The 16,049-nt window shown below is 48.2% G+C and overlaps 1 protein-coding gene across 3 annotated transcripts in view; it reads left to right on the top strand.

The window, feature by feature from the left end:
• The first annotated feature begins 457 nt into the window (after positions 1–457).
• The window catches only part of UACA (uveal autoantigen with coiled-coil domains and ankyrin repeats), a 31,900-nt gene continuing 16,308 nt past the window's right edge, over positions 458–16,049 (top strand). For 2 of the 3 annotated variants that reach the window (XM_040570055.1, XM_040570053.1), the window contains exons 1-3: positions 458–596; positions 13,546–13,679; positions 15,253–15,341. In XM_040570055.1, the coding sequence (XP_040425989.1) occupies positions 540–596; positions 13,546–13,679; positions 15,253–15,341 (280 nt within the window). In that variant the 5' untranslated portion in view covers positions 458–539. Of the gene's footprint in view, positions 597–10,127; positions 10,730–13,545; positions 13,680–15,252; positions 15,342–16,049 lie in introns of those variants that run through there. The other variant, XM_040570056.1, reaches the window with a different exon arrangement.

Raw genomic sequence — 16,049 nt, 5'->3', positions numbered from 1 at the left:
TAAACTCCCCAGCGCCGTGCCATTGTGTGTCAGGGCTGCGAGCGAGGTGACGAAAAGGAAACATTAAACGTGGCGTGGGCCGGAAAAAGCTCAGACCAAACTGTGGGAGCTGCTTCCAGGATGAGGGAGCTGGAAGCGTGCGGCGGGACGGGGGCAGCCCCCCTCAGGGGCCCCCCTCAGGGGCCCCCCTCAGGGGCCTCCCGCCGCGCGCCCCCTGGCGGCCGGGCGGTTCCGCCCCGCTCCGCCCCCGCCCTCCTCTCCCCCCTCCCTCCCTCCCCTCCGTCCGTCTTTAAAACGAGGAAGTCCCTCCCCCCTCTCCGCCTGCCCATTGGCCGCAGCGCCCGCGCGGGCGGGCGCCGATTGGCCGCGACGCCCTCGGGGGGCGGGGCCACGGGCTAGGGGTGGTGCGGCAGGGGGCGGGGGGAGCGCGATCCTGTCCCGGCCGCGGCGGCGGGGGGCAGGGACCGGGACCGGGACCGGGACCGGGGGCGCGGAGCGGGGCCGGGGGTCGCCGCCCGCCCGCCCGCCGGGGCCGCGCCATGAAGAGCCTCAAGTCCCGGCTGAGGAAGCACGAGGCCGTCATCGCGGGCAGCACGGTGCGTGGGGCTGCGCCGGGGGCACCGAGCCCGGCAGCGGGGCACGGGGGCACGGGCTGCGATCGGTGCTGCTGCGGCGGGGCTAGCGATTTTATTTTGATTTCCCCCTATTTTATTTCATTTTCCCCCTGTATTATTTCATTTCCCCCCCCCCCCGTGTTATTTCCATTTCCCCCCCGTGTTATTTCCATTTCCCCCCCGTGTTATTTCCATTTCCCCCCCGTGTTATTTCCATTTCCCCCCCGTGTTATTTCCTTTTCCCCCCCGTATTATTTCCTTTTCCCCCCCGTATTATTTCCTTTTCCCCCCCGTATTATTTCCTTTTCCCCCCCGTATTATTTCCTTTTCCCCCCCGTATTATTTCCTTTTACTTTCCCCTATTTTATTTCATTTTCCCCCATTTAATTTTATTTTATTTCGCCTCCCCCAGCCTTGCCCTCCAGGAAGGCGATGCCTGGGGCAGGGGCAGGGCACCCTCAGCCCGTACCCCCCACGCTGTCCCTTGCACCCTCCGTGCGTCTGCGCCTCCCCAAACCCAGGCTGGCGTCAGGCGGCCTCGTGGCTCTGGTTTTACTTCGCTCAGCCCTGCAGGTGACCTCAGTGGTGGGGTGCCTGCGTCGTCGTCCTTCACCCACCGGGACCCCCCGAGGTACCGGGACCCCCGGTTGTTGCTGCCTGGGCCCGGTCCCCAGCCCACCGCTGGCCGGGGACGTAGCGTAAGGGCCGGGCTGGTGTGATGTGCTGGCTTCTGCCCGTTCTCCCTCAAGGTGCTGGCCGTCCCTGAAACGCTGCCGCTGCACATTTGTCTCAGACCTGGCAGCAGGACTCGGAAATACCGGCCCGCTTGGAGGCGTGTGGGTGCTCGGGGGTGACCTGGCGGCGGCTCCTCCGACAGCTCCGCGTCCAGGCGCCTCGCCGCGCTGAGTGCCGCGGGGTGATTCAGAAGTCTGTTATGATAATTCGGGATGTGTGGGCTGCCCCTGGTTCCTGCTGCTCGTTAGTCGCCCGGTGCTTCAGGACTGATGGTTAGGTCAAAGTAAGCCCACGGGAATTAGATGGCAGCAGACCCTGCGGGGGTGATACAGCATCTGCCTCGAATAGGTGTTGAGATGTTTCACGTCGCAGGTGAGGGCTCAGCAGGCCTTCCTTTAGCAGTGGGTTTGGTCAGTCAGCGCCTCTAAGAACTGAAATTATCCCAAAATGTGCGAGGGGAAGCTGCTTTCACTGAGGTCCTTGAGGAGCTGCGTTCTGTACCCATGATGTACTTCACTTATCTAGTCGTGACTTATTTTGGTTACACAACCGCTCCACCAGCTACTCAGTATGAGAAAATAATTCTGCCCCGTGTGCAGGCGTGAATGGTGAGGCTGGAGGGGGCGCGTGGATAGACCCCGACCCTGCTGCTGGTCCTGGGGGTGGGTGTGGGAGCGCTGCCGAGGGGTGCTGGGTGGATGGAAACTTCTGGGGAAAGAGTTACGCATTTTGGGAACTTCATCCCTCTGCTCTGTCCCCACCCAGGGCTATTTCCTGGGGAGTGGAGAGAAGCTTAATCCCTTCATCATGCTTCTGAACGCTTTATTCCAGGTTAAGGTAACAGTTACGTGCCCTCTGGTTTTCTGATGGTGAGCTTTTGGGAAAGGCTTTACTACCTGTCTCGCGATGGAGGAAAGCCGTAAAAAGCAGCAGAGAGTAATTGCCGGTCCCACCATTATCCAGGCTGGTGTGTCTGAAAAAGGAACTACCTGGTTTTGCCAACTCCAGCCGGCTGATGGTGCCTGGGAAGTAATCTGAGCAGCCTGCTCAGCACCTTCAGTGCTCTGCGTGGTGAGACAGATGCCACTTGTCGCGGGCAACATTGTGGGCCGGGAGCTTTATGGCAGATCCCATACAAAGCCCACGAAGGCCTGAGGGCATGGTCCTTGCTCGTGGTCGGGGGTGACGCCACATTCACCAGCGCTGACAGGATAAATCAGTTGGTGTACTCGATTGCGTTGAGGTGACCGAAGAAGCAGCGTGTGCTGCTAATCGTCCTGAGGTTCCAAGGGAAGCGCTGATGTTGTACGTGTGTGTGTGTGTGAGCTAGGTTGTGGTTAGGGACGTGTTCCTCCACTGCTGTTAGGGATTCTGTCTGTAGCTGCGTGTGCGAGGAGCACACTAGAAATGCCTGCAGACTGGCTCTGCTTGAGGTTTCCTGGGGAAGGTGCTTGGGGAAGGACGTATTTATTGTTCGAGGAAGCTCCTGCTGCCCCACACCTTCGCCACTCAGCTTCCCCTGGTGAGTTCTCGTCGCTGGGCTCTGTGGAGGAGGGGTGCCTACTTCTTTCTTTAAAGCTTTTTAAATTCACTTAGGAAATAGCCACGGAGGGGTTCTGCTAGGTTTGAGGTGCACTACCTGACTGACGTGGGGTTTACAGCCTTTCTGGCCCTGGGGAAGGGGCTTTTGGGCTGCCTGGGGAGGGCGGGTGGCTGCGGAGCTGAAACCACACCACGAGCAGCTCCCCTGGGAGTGCTGCGCTCAGACACGGCGTGAGATGGGTGCCTGGGATGTGCCTCGGGTAGCAGCAGTGCTGCGTGGAGCCCTGCACGTGATGAGAACAAGCAGATGTAAAACCGTGCAGAAACTCCTGTCAGTCCTTTCTCCTCCAGGAGAAGCGATTTATTTATTTATTTATTTTTGAATATATCCATAAAAAGCTGAAGGTAGCGTGTAATTAGTGGAAACTGTTTTGGAAAAAAGCAAGGTAGGCATCTGAGCGCTTGCCTGCTGTGATGATGTCCGATGGGTAAATTAACATCTGACCAGCTCGCGCAGTCACTGACAGCTGGACTTGTTTGTGTCAGTGCCTTGGTGCCCGTGGAGCTGCCAAGTAAATGGGTGACGTCCTCTGTGTCAGGGCTGGCACCCTGCTTGTCCCTGCTCGGGTGAGCCCGCAGCGAGCCCCCGTGGGGGTGAGGTCCCACCGCCTGCCCTCCTCTGGGCACTTCTAGTGGTGGAACTACAGCTCACCGCAGTTCCTAACTGACCGGCAGCACTCTGTCTTTGTGAGTACAGCAGAAAAACTTCGTTAACAACAGCTTGCAGCACCAAGGTGCTGTGGAATGCACACTAATAACTGGAGGAATGACGTGAAAAATCGAGGTGTTAAAGGACCTAGTTTTTAACCCAAGTCAGGATGATTTCTCTGTTCAACTTGTTACCTGAAATAAAGGTGGCTGCTGCTGACGGCGGCACACGCTGACTTGAAAACGAACAAGACTCTGATGGCTTTGTGTCACCGCTCTGCCCCGTGCACAGACGGAGCAGCTCTCGCCAGCCACGCTGATCGCGGTGCTGGGGCCGGTCAGCAGAATTTTTCCAGCGTGGCCGCTGCTGGCCAGAGCGAAGTTACTCATCCCTGCTCGCCTGCTTCCCTGACCTCCGTGTGCAGCCTCGCACGGCTTTACAATGCCGTCCTCGGGCAACGCGGCCAAGAATCAACAGCATTGTAATATTCAAATGTCAAATCCTAGGCTGAATGTGGTTATTCTTTAGGGGATGTTTGGGTTCCGGGAAGCTTTATTAAGGCTCGTGCTAACGTGCGCATTCCTTGGAAAAACTTTGTGCTTCATTTGCATTTAGTTAAATAGAGCCATGTGCTCGTCTCTGTGATGTTTGCGGTCGGTGTGGAGAAACACGAGGAGGGGGAGGAATGGCAATTTGTGGTTCAGCAAAAGCTGTGTGCTGCAGCCTGCGTGCAGGTGCATTGTAATTTTCAGGCTGCTTTAGAAAGGAGTGTTTGTCAGTGCTTTATCACTTTGGAATGTAGCAATTAAAAAGAAAATCTACAAATTGGAGGTTCAGGGAGATCCTGCATGAATGTCCTTAGCTGACTTGCAGAAATAACTCTGCAGACAGGGCCGAGGTCATCTTTTGATGAATCCATTTCAAGTTCATCTGACCTGCTGCTCAGATAGAGCTTATGCAGTGCTTCGTCGGTAGCATTTAAATATTGATATTTATTAGCAGGCTGGCACCTGATTGACCGGTACCATCCCATCCTTCCATCAGTGGGTGGTGACCGAACAGGCTCGAGTCACTGACGTGGTGTTTCCCTTCTCCACGTGTACGTGCTGGAGGCCGCTTCCCTGCGGGATGAATGTAACAGCCCTGTCGTGTTTCATCGTCCTGGTGTTCTCTGATGCTTTGCTACAGGTGGGATTGTGCTTCCAAACCAGGGCTTTGCCGCGAGTCCCGAGGAGGGCTGTGCCAGGCACTGCCCAGCTGGCCTCTGACCTGGCCTCTGCTGTTTCGGAAGGGACGAGCCTCCTCCCCAGCCTCCTGCTCCCCAGCCACCAGGGCTCCCCGGCTCCCATCCCCTTTTTGGGGGCAGCTGTGATGCCCTCCTTGGCCCTGGGGGAGCAGTGCTCCTGGGTGTAAGCACAGGAGGCAGGGCCCTGTTGTGCTGTGAGATGCTCTTACCAGACTGTTTTAAGAAGCAGCTGCCGAGCCCCTGGCTTGTTCTGGTTGCTTTTAGCAGTGCCCAAGCTGGTCTGTATCTCGGGGCTGAGAGGCTGAGGGTGTCTTATTGACAAAGTTATGTTATGTGTCCTGGGCAAAGAGACACCAGGAAGTTGCATTATAAAAAAAATAATATATTTATTTTACTGTTATTTTAGCAGACTTAGCATCCTTCTGGAGCTGCGTGCAGAGTCCTTCGATGCTTCCACTCCAGCTCGCGTGCTGCTGTGCTCGATGCTGGTGGTTTTTCCCCCTACTGCAGAAGACTCATGGAAATGAGAGAAGGTGGTTCTGCTGTTAGGTACACATCGCTCCCTGTGAGAGGGACCTAGTACCTGGCACAGCTTTAGAGCCCTTACGGCGTTTTTGAGAGGACTATTTGACGTGTTGCATGTCTAGCTAGAAGTAGGTTCAAATAATCGCTTAATACCTGGGATATGCTAACTTGTAGGAACGAAAATGCCTTCAGAATTGGGTAAAATGTTTGCATTAAGGTTTTAGATAGTTGCTATTTGTTTTCCTTTAAGCTGCTTTGTTAGGTGACTTCGTTATATTAATTACAGGATGCAGTTTTATTTAAACAAGCCATGCAACAGCACAGGTGTTAATAAAAGTTCTCGACATGAGCATTTTGAGAGAAGCGTACAAACGAAGTGGTACTGGGAGTGCTGCTGGGTTTGATCACTATTTAGACTAAGCCTCACCCACTTTGTAGCATTCAATAATTTTTCCGTAGATGGAGAAATTGCAGTAAACGAGGTGATAACATAACGTGCTGCGTGTGGGAACCTGCTGGGTGAAACAAGAGCTCCGTGTTCAGGCTGGGTCTGTTCCTTCCCTCACGCAGACTAAACAGCACATCTTACTCCTGCAGTCTTAAACTCCAGAACGCTTTTATATGAAAACACACGTGCTGATAAGCAAGATATGCTTATAAAATATAAAGTGCCATGTTTTCCGTTTGAGCTAATCTGTTCTCAAACCTTGTGTCTGCAGCTTTTTCTGGGAGGCTGCAGCAAAGCCAAAGCCTGCGAGACGGGTGGTGGTAGCGGACGTGCATCTGTGCTGCAGGGGGGAGCTACACCTGGTGAACGTCCCTGTCAAAGGCAGAGGAGTAGGTTAGGCTATTAAAACTATTTTTAGGCTCTGTGGTTTTCAAATAAATCAAATTACTTCAAAGGCAATAGTCCTTTCGTGCCATGTGAAATCACAGGGTGTGTCTGTTTAAATGTTAATTTTAATCACGAATGTACTCTGACCTCTGTAAAATGAGCAGGAAAACGAAGTGTGTGAGCTGATAGACGTGCTGTGCCTGCTCTTCTCTCCTCTGCGCTCTGTGACGCGTGTGCATTTTCTGAGTAACTCCCCTTTATCAGTGGGCGCCTTCCTTTCCCAGCAGGAAAACTGCTTAAAGCCTAAGCTGGAGAAGTGATTATCTCATGACAGAGGGCCCTAAAACTGATCATTCTTAGACTTTTCTTTTTCAGTAATTACTATTTCTAAACAGTCTTCAAAGACATCAAAAATTGCAGTTTCAGTTTTATAACTATTCATATAAAAGCATGATCTCTGTATTTTCTCTAGGGAGCTTATAGGAACATTCGTGTACGTGTGACCATTGGCTGTAAATAGCGGTGGCCGTGTTTTGCCAGAGCTCTTCGCTCCTTGGTGTGTTATGCGCTTAAGTCAAGCACTAATGGCATTAGAGGAGGATGTGCCCCCCCCCCCTTTTTTTTTTTTTCGTTAATAGGATTATCTGCCTAGCTCGGTGGTGACGAGAAACTGTGTTCACTTTCATAGGTTTATGTCAGCTTTCAGGCTGAAAGGTTTAAGAAGGCTTGTGAGTTACAGCTGGTATTTTGGAAGTGAGTTAGGTGGCCGCTGAGGAGTCTGCGTGCTCTATTTAAATGAGCTGTGCGTTTATGTAGTCTGTTTGTGCAGCTCTGTAGACAGAGGCGACTCTGGATGAGCAATTCCCATTTCAGGTGGAAGTTTCTTGGGCAGTACTGCTGTCTCAGCAGCCAGTTAACTTGTCGTGCATTTGTTAGCTTTGTGGTAAGACTGTAATGCTCTGTTATGCACAAATGGAAGATGGCAGTATTGCATCTGCCTCACTTTCCAGCGGGGGTTAGTGTCTGTTCTGGACCGCAGCTCACAGCGTTGGCGTCTTCGCTCGTCTGTCCTGTTGGTTCCCATAGCCCAGTATTGCTCTTTCCTCTCGTGCATCAGGATCACTAATGACACAATTTCTTTGCTCCAGATTCCTCCTCGGTGGGGTCGCTTGGGTGACAGTGGGTGAAGTAATAGCATGCTTCGGGGCCTCTTCCTGCTATTTTTTTTTTTTTTTTTTTTTGCTTAAGAGGGAAATGTCCAGTAGCAGTAAGCTCATATTTGCTAAATATTCTGCTGTTTAACAATAAATATAGATTCTATTACAATTAACAGATCTTAAATATTAACTTTGCTGGTTGACAGCAGTGTACAAATATATATATTTTAGCCTATCACTGCTGATAGTACCCGGTGGTTTTCATTGCCAGCAGCCGTTTGCCATTTCCATTGCCCTCGGTAGCACGGGAAGGCCCGCCTGGCTTCGCACAGACCGAACCTGGCGTGCCCGAGCGCAAGTCCCTCTAGCGGCTGTTGTTCAGGCTCTCACTGCTTTCTCATCTTTAAATGCTTAATTGTAATGACGGGCTTGTTTCTGAAGGCCACAGACTTACGGCCTCACAGACTTTGGCTCTGCGCTGTGCCTCATGCTCTGTTTAGTAAATAATGGAGATAGGCGATGTTTGGGCTGGGGCTTTGCATTGTGCTGTGCAGGGTGGTGCTGTGGGATGGTCCAGGTACTGCGGGACAGGGGCTGCGGAGAGGGAAAGTGGCTTGGCTTGCAAGCTGCTGAATGCCCCGTGAGATAAGGGGCTTGGGGTTCAGAGGGAACGGTGGGTGTTCATGCAGCACGCAGTGAAGCTGTGCAATTCCTTACCAAAGGGTGTTGAGGATGCTGAAAGCTGATTTGGACTTGAGGAAAAACAAGATAGTAATAGAGAAATTAATTGGGAGTTATGAGGTAAGGAGAGTCTAGCCCAGGAAGCCTGAATCACTGACTGAAAGCTGGGGGAGCTTTTGGAGAAGTTCTGTGCTCGCTCTTTTCCCCAGCCTGCTGGTGTGTGATGCACAGTGCATGCTGCCGCCTAACGAGTTGGGTCAATGTGAAGGCCTCAAACCGAGGGCACACCAGACAGAAGCCGGTGGGAAGAAATGCTGCTGAGCCCAGCCAGGTGGGGTTTGTCTTCAGGGACCTGGGGTGGGAAGGATTCCTGGCAGGCTCTTGGAGCTTGGGAAGAGCAGGTGTGCAGTGGCAGCACTGCCCTTAGCTAGGCCCCGGTGGTGCGTTGGGCAGCTCAGCACCTCTGGAGCCCTGCGCTGCCGGTGTCTCGTGGGGCAAAACCAGGTCTGCCTTACCACACGTCGGTTACGCTGACAGAGTGCAATGTGAGTGCTCGTTAAGTGGTCAGAGGTGACTTAGTCTTTCTTTACAATTAGCAGCATTGTCACTGTAATAGATGCTTGTTTGCTATATAAGCTCTTCAGGAATGAAAAGCAAAAAATTCCTGTGTCAAACTGCCATTGATAAAAGATGAGCAAAGAAGCAAAACTCGCGACTGTTTTGAGAATCAGTCCCTGCTCAGTAAAATTCTTCAGGAAAACTAAAAGCTTTAAGTGTGGTGGTTTTGTAGTCTCTGACCTCACGCTTGGATTTTCATTATTTTCTGCCCTTCAAGTTCTCTGAGTTGGAGGTGCCCTGGATAAGAATCCCGTCGGCGCGGGTCCAGAGCCGGGCTGTTTGCTGGGCCCGCTCGGTGCTGGTGGCATTGTGGAAGCAAGTGGTGCTTCCCCGGAGCAGGATGTGCTTCAGCAATCCTGGGTGGCGTGGACAAGGCCCTGGTGGGATGATCTTCAGCATCAAGGGGCCACAGGATAGGCACGGCCCTCAGGTCACCAGGAATGTCTGCAGGCAGACAGAGAAACCTTTGGCTTGGGTATGCCTGCAACAAGCACGTTCGCCTGGGAGGCACAGGCCTCTGCGTGGTTTCTCACCAAACTCTGATTTCAGATTTTTTTTATTTTTTTTGTTTGCTATTGCTGTCAGTTGTAAAGTGTGTGTATTTTTTTTCCCCAAGATGCCACTTTTAGGTGAGGAGACAGACTTGGTTCTGGTCAGAAGACAACTTGTGAGAGGACGTGGCCATTGTGATGGTCACTGAACGGTTTTGGAGCACTTTTGTCACATAGACATTAATTGCGGAGAAGTCTTGGGATGCTCTCTTGAAACACATCAGAGCGATAAGGCAAAGGGCTGTTGCTCACAGCAAGTAACATGGAATAGCTTAAAAATTACTGGGAGGGGGTGAATTTGTGCAAATATGAATAGACATGACTTACCTGTAACAGCTTTTCTCAGAGGAGTCATTTATTTTAAGTTGCTTGCAGTCTTTCAAGTGTCCTACAGGGTGTGTGTGTGCGTGCGGTTTTTCTTGCTATGCACCGTGTTTGTCTCCTGCAGACTAAACAGTGCGTTGCTTGTAATGTTGACCTAGTCCTCTAAAAACGGCACTTGGGAGATCTCCTTTTAAATTTAAAACTTGTGAAAGGAGACTCTACATCTTCCCCGCTGTTAATCATTATGCTGTCTATTTAATGTTTTGACAGCCTCTGTGACTCTTCTCGTTTAACAAGTCGGGAGACAGGCTGGCAGCAGCAGTAAGCCGAAACCAGGTCCTGTTCAGAATGGTTCCATCGCTGTAAAAGGAGATTTTCTTTAAAGCACAGGCATGTGTGTTTTCTAATTTAAAATGGGTTGCATTTCTGTCAAAATAGGATCACGCATTCCATCTGCTCTGCAGTTGTAACTGTCTGAAGTCTGATCGTGGGTCTGGTTTTGGCTTTGTGGTGGAATGGGAAAAAATTACTCCTGCTAGTATTTCAGTCCTTCTGTGTTATTAGTGGGGATAAGTATGGCCTTCCTTGATGTCAGTTGATGGTTAATTTGACTAACGTGTTTGTTATTTTAAAGTGAGTGTTTGTGTGTCTGCAAGCATAACACAGTAGTGAGCTTCGTGCATGCTTGTCTCGTTTGTTAACATTGAACACAAAACACATTACTCACGGCATGAGCACGCGGAGAATGTATTAATAGCGATTGCTTTCTATCACCCGGCTATCAAGTAGTGGATTATCAGAAAATAGATCTGGGCTGATGAGACTGTCTACGTATCGCTTACAAGATATTCCGGAGCCGGGCAGTATTTACTGGTGAGCCGGGCGGCCGGTGGAGCGCTGCGGGCTTGCTGGCAGGCGGCGGGACCCGCGTCCTCCTGAGGGATGAAGGCTGAGGAGGATCCTGAAGACGGAGAAAACATGCTGGGGGATCCAAGCTAAGAGAAGGATGACGGAACAAAATGAGCTCGGGGCGGCAGAGAGAATCCGTTCCTGAAAGTGGGAACCCGCTTGGCTCGCTGCTTTGAGCTGCGGCGGTTTGTAACTCGATGCGAGATAAATCGGTTGCTTTTGGCAGCAAGGAGCCGCGAGGTCTATGATGACTTGTTGGTTTTCTTGTGCAGCTAAAGACACGGTAGGTTTCTTAGATTTCATATCGTTGGCTGTGGCTTACAGCTGCAGAAATGCAGAAGCCTGAATTTTGTAGCCGTTCCTTTTTAATTAATGAGTTAAATCTTTAACAACATTAACTGCAGGGAAATTTCCTGAAATATAAAATGCCCAGCTGGTACTATTTGACTTTGTCAATATCCTATGATGTTATTTAAATGTTATAATGAAAGAAAAAGTATTTTTACTGAGGTGATAGTAATTTAAAAAAAAAAAACACAAAGTCTGGTTAATCAGAAGACTCATGAAATGGGAAGGAAGAATGTATGGTAAGGGGTTGTGTATACATCCGAGTGACCTTGTGCTAGTGGGCATGAGCTGTAAGTCTGCAACTCAGAAATCTAAACCCAGTTGTAGACATGCAAGACATCATTGCTTTCCTCTAAGGATGTGAAATATGCTATGCTTGAATTTATAGGCGACTCGGCTTGATGCTACGTATGTATAGTTTAAGGTATTTAAATAAAACATGTAACTTGGATAATAAAGTAGCTTATAGAGGAAAACTTGTCAGGCCTCCGAGGACAACTGTTCTCCACCCTGGCAGTGCCTGCAGCTTTTACCGTGACCAGCAGTGTCACCGCTGTGGTGACTTTGTTACGCCAGGCTGGCTTGGCTTTTAAACTAATGGATGTTTGAATCGATTGGCAATCGGTACTGCACACTTTGGTGAGGAAACACCAGGGCGTGTGACTTCAGCAGCTGTCTATCTTTATTACTTCATGTCACTTAGCAAGTATTGTACTGAATAAATTATTGCTGAGACTTCATGATTTCCCAGAACATAAACGTGATTGCAGTACGGGAAACAAAGATAACTGCAGTTACAGCTCCATCATACAAGCCGTTCTACAGATGCAGAGCGGTGGCCGTGTTTTTTTGTTTGTTTGTTTTTTTTGTTCTTTATCTATATTTTCTCCTTTACTTAGTGAACCTGGCTTAGATGCAAGGGGAGAGGCCTGGCCAACTGGCACTGGCTCTCCCTGCTGTGGATCTTCCAGATTCTGTGACATTAAACTTTGAAAAATCCTGATTTTTGCTAATAAGACAGTTGTAAGGAGGGGGTGGTTCTGTCCCTTTTTCTTCTATCAAAAGCTTTTTCAAAGCTGAGTCCTCGGCATCCAGCTTGGCTGTGAGGCTTGTCACAGGCTTTCCCGAGAAGCGCAAAGCAATCGGAGGGGTTGGTTTGGTACGGGGCAGCCCAAAGGCAGCACTGTGGGGCAGATCCTAGCCTGGGGCCTGGAATTCCAAACTTGAAGTAAACAAGGAATAAGTGGGGGGTGACAGATGTCTGAGTTTGTGTGGTGGTTATTTATAACTGACTGGTACTTCCTTTGCGCGCTGCATAGCTTGGGGAATTGCAGGCAACTTGAAGCTGTACACTTTGAATTTTTCGTGCACAGCCCCCTGGGCGTTCATCCCTGGAACATCACATGCTGAGCTAAACTGCGACTCTGAACAACCCAGAGGAGGCAGAGAACACTCAGCCCGCTTGCATGTTTTTGGTGCATCTGTTTGGTGTTAAAGTCGGGGAGCTGTTTGGGACACAGCGGAGCTAGCTGAGATCTGATTTTAAGAACGGGCAAATGCAGTGAGTTGCACCAGTGAGGGCACTTCTGCGCCTGTGTCAGCGGGCACGGATGTTGCCCACGGGCAGCGCTCAGTGCTCGCTTTTGTCCAGTGCAGGTTTTGGTAAATGTGAACTTGGTTGAGAGAGGGCTAAACTTAGTGCGTGCTTTGCGTGTTGCTGAATTCGTGAAAGCTGAAGTCTGCTGTTGATTATGTGTCGTAATTGTTGTTCTATTCAAGTGTCCCACAAAGTTTACGCTCGTCTGTTGTTCTCTATGCTACCTTTACTATATAAGGGTTGACAGAGGGGGGAAAAATCATAGCAGCTGTGTTTTATCTGCCCACTTCCTTATGAAATCATTTTTTGTGAATTCTGAGAAGCTTACACTGAAGATGGTTACTTAGATTGGAAGCTGTTAGCAGTAGGATTTCTGGCTCTGTTGCAGTTCCTGGCTTATCTGTTCCTCTATGGTGCATCTTGTTTATTGACTTGTGAGTTCTGAGACACAGACAGGTATTAGCTATACAGAAATGGAACAGTTGGCTGCTTTATTTGACTATCACAACTTAAATGACTGACAGTAAAGACGAACAAGAAACCCTTCCAGTTTTCCTTTAGCCAGTGGAGTTAATTGCTTTGGTGGCACAAGAGAAGCGATGCGTCTTCCCCAAAGGGTGTGCAACAGCAGCATCCGCGAGGAGAGAAGGGAAAGCAGAGATGCAGTGAAAAGGTAGCTGGCCTGTGCAGGGCCTCGCAGGGCGAACAGCTGGTGGCTATCAGCAGATAAAACAGGATGGAAGGAAGTGTCTAAAAGCTGCTTAATATGAGAAACTGAAAACTTTGAAATTGCTTTAAATGTATAAGGAGCTACTGTGTGTGGCATTAGTTTTAGACCTGTTAGATGGAACCCAGCAGGATGAGGAAAAGCAAAGTGGTTTTATCCCCCAGTGTTCTCCTTTAAGGGTCAGAGTGACTTAACCAGGCTGGCTCGGAGCAGTGTGCTAACAGCCTGATGGAGATGCTGCAGTATTATTGTCTGTAAATAACTAAAGGTCTTAAGAAGCACAACCATATACGTAAACAAAGATATCTTTTCTTATTCCCTCCCCATCCCCACTGATAATATGAGATTCAGACTCTTATTAATGTTCCTTTAGCAGATCGATGCTGTGCCACAAGCTGACCTGCTTTTCTAATTCTCTTTTATACAGCTGAATACAGACTGGAACAAGTACGATGACAGGTTAATGAAAGCAGCTGAAAGGGGCGATGTGGAAAAGGTTTCATCAATCCTTGCCAAAAAAGGAGTCTGTCCTACTAAGCTGGATGTCGAAGGGAGGTCTGCGTAAGTAACTTCCAGTTCTGCAGTGGTGGTGGTGGGGAAGCTAGTGGAAGTAGCTCAATTCCCAAGGCTTGCTGCTGCTGTGAAAACTGTTAAGTATATAAATGTATGTGACACACACTAGTAGATTCAAGCCTCATCTAGGTTAGTCTTGCATAAGCTTTTAATCAGGAATTGAACAAAGAAAATTACATAGCTCCTATGCTGAAGTGGAGAATGGAGAAAAGGAAGCCTTTTTGAACAGAAATCTGAACTGAGGGTTGATCCTGGGAATACAAAGGTCTAGCAGTGAAGATGGACTTGAAGTATGTAATCTAGCCATCTTTGGCAGAGGTATATGGTTAAATTCCTGATCTTTTTCTGCATAGATGACTTACTCATGCAAATCAACAGGGATTGCCCCCAATTAATAGAAAGAAATATCGCCAAGCACTCCTACTTTGTTTATTTGAAGCATTCTGAAATACAAAGTTTTGCCAATCTGTAGTTGATATTTTTAGAGCAATTAAAACTCAATTTAAGAAGGCTACTGTAGGCAGTGTTCTTTAACAGACTAGCTTGATTAATATCTAAAATAAGCACAGACAAGAGTAAAGATAAATAAATATACTAGATGATGAACTCAGCCATGATCTGTAGTAGTGTTCAAATGCTTTGAATGAAGTGTTATTAGAACTACCAGATGTAATGAGAGTTGTGTGGCAGGCTAAATTTCACCTTCCCAAGCTCCTGGTTCTTTAGAACATATTACATTAGTTACCCTTAATGCTTTTGTAAAACAGACTCAAGCTATTGACTTCTGACCTGCCTTTCTTCTCATCTTTGCTGCTAAAATGCTTAATGTTCTGACGGTTATTTTGAAATGACACACATAGGAATACTTGGCAGGGTGGCATATGTCTTGCAAACTGCTGACGACTTAGCTTATTTGCATTTTCAGCACTGGGGATCTATTCTTGTCTCTTCTAAATCCAGAGATAGCTTGGCATAAAATAAATGTTTTAAAGCTTGGTGTTACGTTTGTCTGTTTCTTGAAGTTAAGAGTGACTCTGAGTACTGACAGGTAAAGATTGCAATGACGGGTACAAGGAAGATGAACTTTCCTTTTTACTTCATTACTTAAAAGCTCAATAGCCATCTGGATTACAGTGCTTCTGAAAATGTTTGGTTTGACCCCTCTCATCACAGCTATTTTCTGAAAGGTGCTTTTTTTGAGGTGTTGCACCCATCCCCAGCCACCAAGGAATGCCAAAAAAGCTCAAATGTCAATTTCTCACAAAGAGTCTTTACTTTGGCAAGAGCATACATTTAAATACTCAAACCTGAATGGGGGATGGAAGGCAAGTGTATTGGTATTCTACTTGAGTGAATGATTCCAGGTAAATATTGACTACTTCTCAGAAAAGTTGTATTGTTCCTTAAAGTGAAATTTGCAGAACTGGATTTGGACATTGTACTAAGTTGAGTTTGTACAGTATAATTCTTTGAATATACAATGATTTGCTTTGACTTTCCTGGTTAATACCGCGATTTTTGTGTATGAAACAGTTGTGCTTAAAGTTTTTTCTGTTTTTAGATTCCATGTTGTAGCGTCAAAGGGAAACCTAGACTGTTTGAACACCATCCTTATTCACGGAGTTGATATCATAGCCACTGATGCTGCAGGTATGCCTCATCAAATGTTCAAGTGCAACTTGCAGAAGTTCTCAGCACAGTTTTCACTTTGGTTTAGGATTAAGCTAAGCTGGAGGGTAGATCTCCTTCCTTTCTTTAGTGTTCCCTGTGGTTGGCAAAACAAAACAAACATACTTAACTGTATGGTCTATTTCAGGCAAGCTATATCTGCTTGAGAATAACAGTATGAGAACTGTTTTTAAATGAATGTGTTAATTTAAATAGCAAATGTGTTTCACTGAGTGTTGTTAAGTACTACGCACAATGAGGATATGACTTCAATGGTACGGTAGGTGTTTGCGCACCTGTACTGAGCGCTCAAAACTTCAGAGCACCTCTCTGCTACCTTCTTGGTTTGCATATGTGAGATGAAAGTTTATGCAAAGATGTTGTGAAATAGGCAGTTAAAATGGGTGCTAATTTTGCCTCAGATTGTTCATCTCATAATTTAACTTGGTAAATGAATATTCTCTTGTTTCCAGCTTCATTACAGAAATAATCTAGCCTCCTTTCATATGACAGATTTATTTTTTTTAAACTCTTATACCCTTTCTCACTATTCATGAATTCTTGGTTGCAGTTTCTCTTAAAAAATTAAGTAAAACCCACTGTTGAGCAAATAATGAAGTTTATGCAAAAGAGATGACAGTTATAGAATTGACAGATTGCCATTTTTCCCCCATCCTCCCCCCCAAAAAA

This window comes from Cygnus olor, chromosome 11 (assembly GCF_009769625.2).
Source record: "Cygnus olor isolate bCygOlo1 chromosome 11, bCygOlo1.pri.v2, whole genome shotgun sequence".
Classification (NCBI taxonomy): Eukaryota; Metazoa; Chordata; class Aves; order Anseriformes; family Anatidae; genus Cygnus; species Cygnus olor.
The sequence above is the reverse complement of the archived record's forward strand: the minus strand, read 5'-3'. Positions and strand labels throughout refer to the sequence as shown.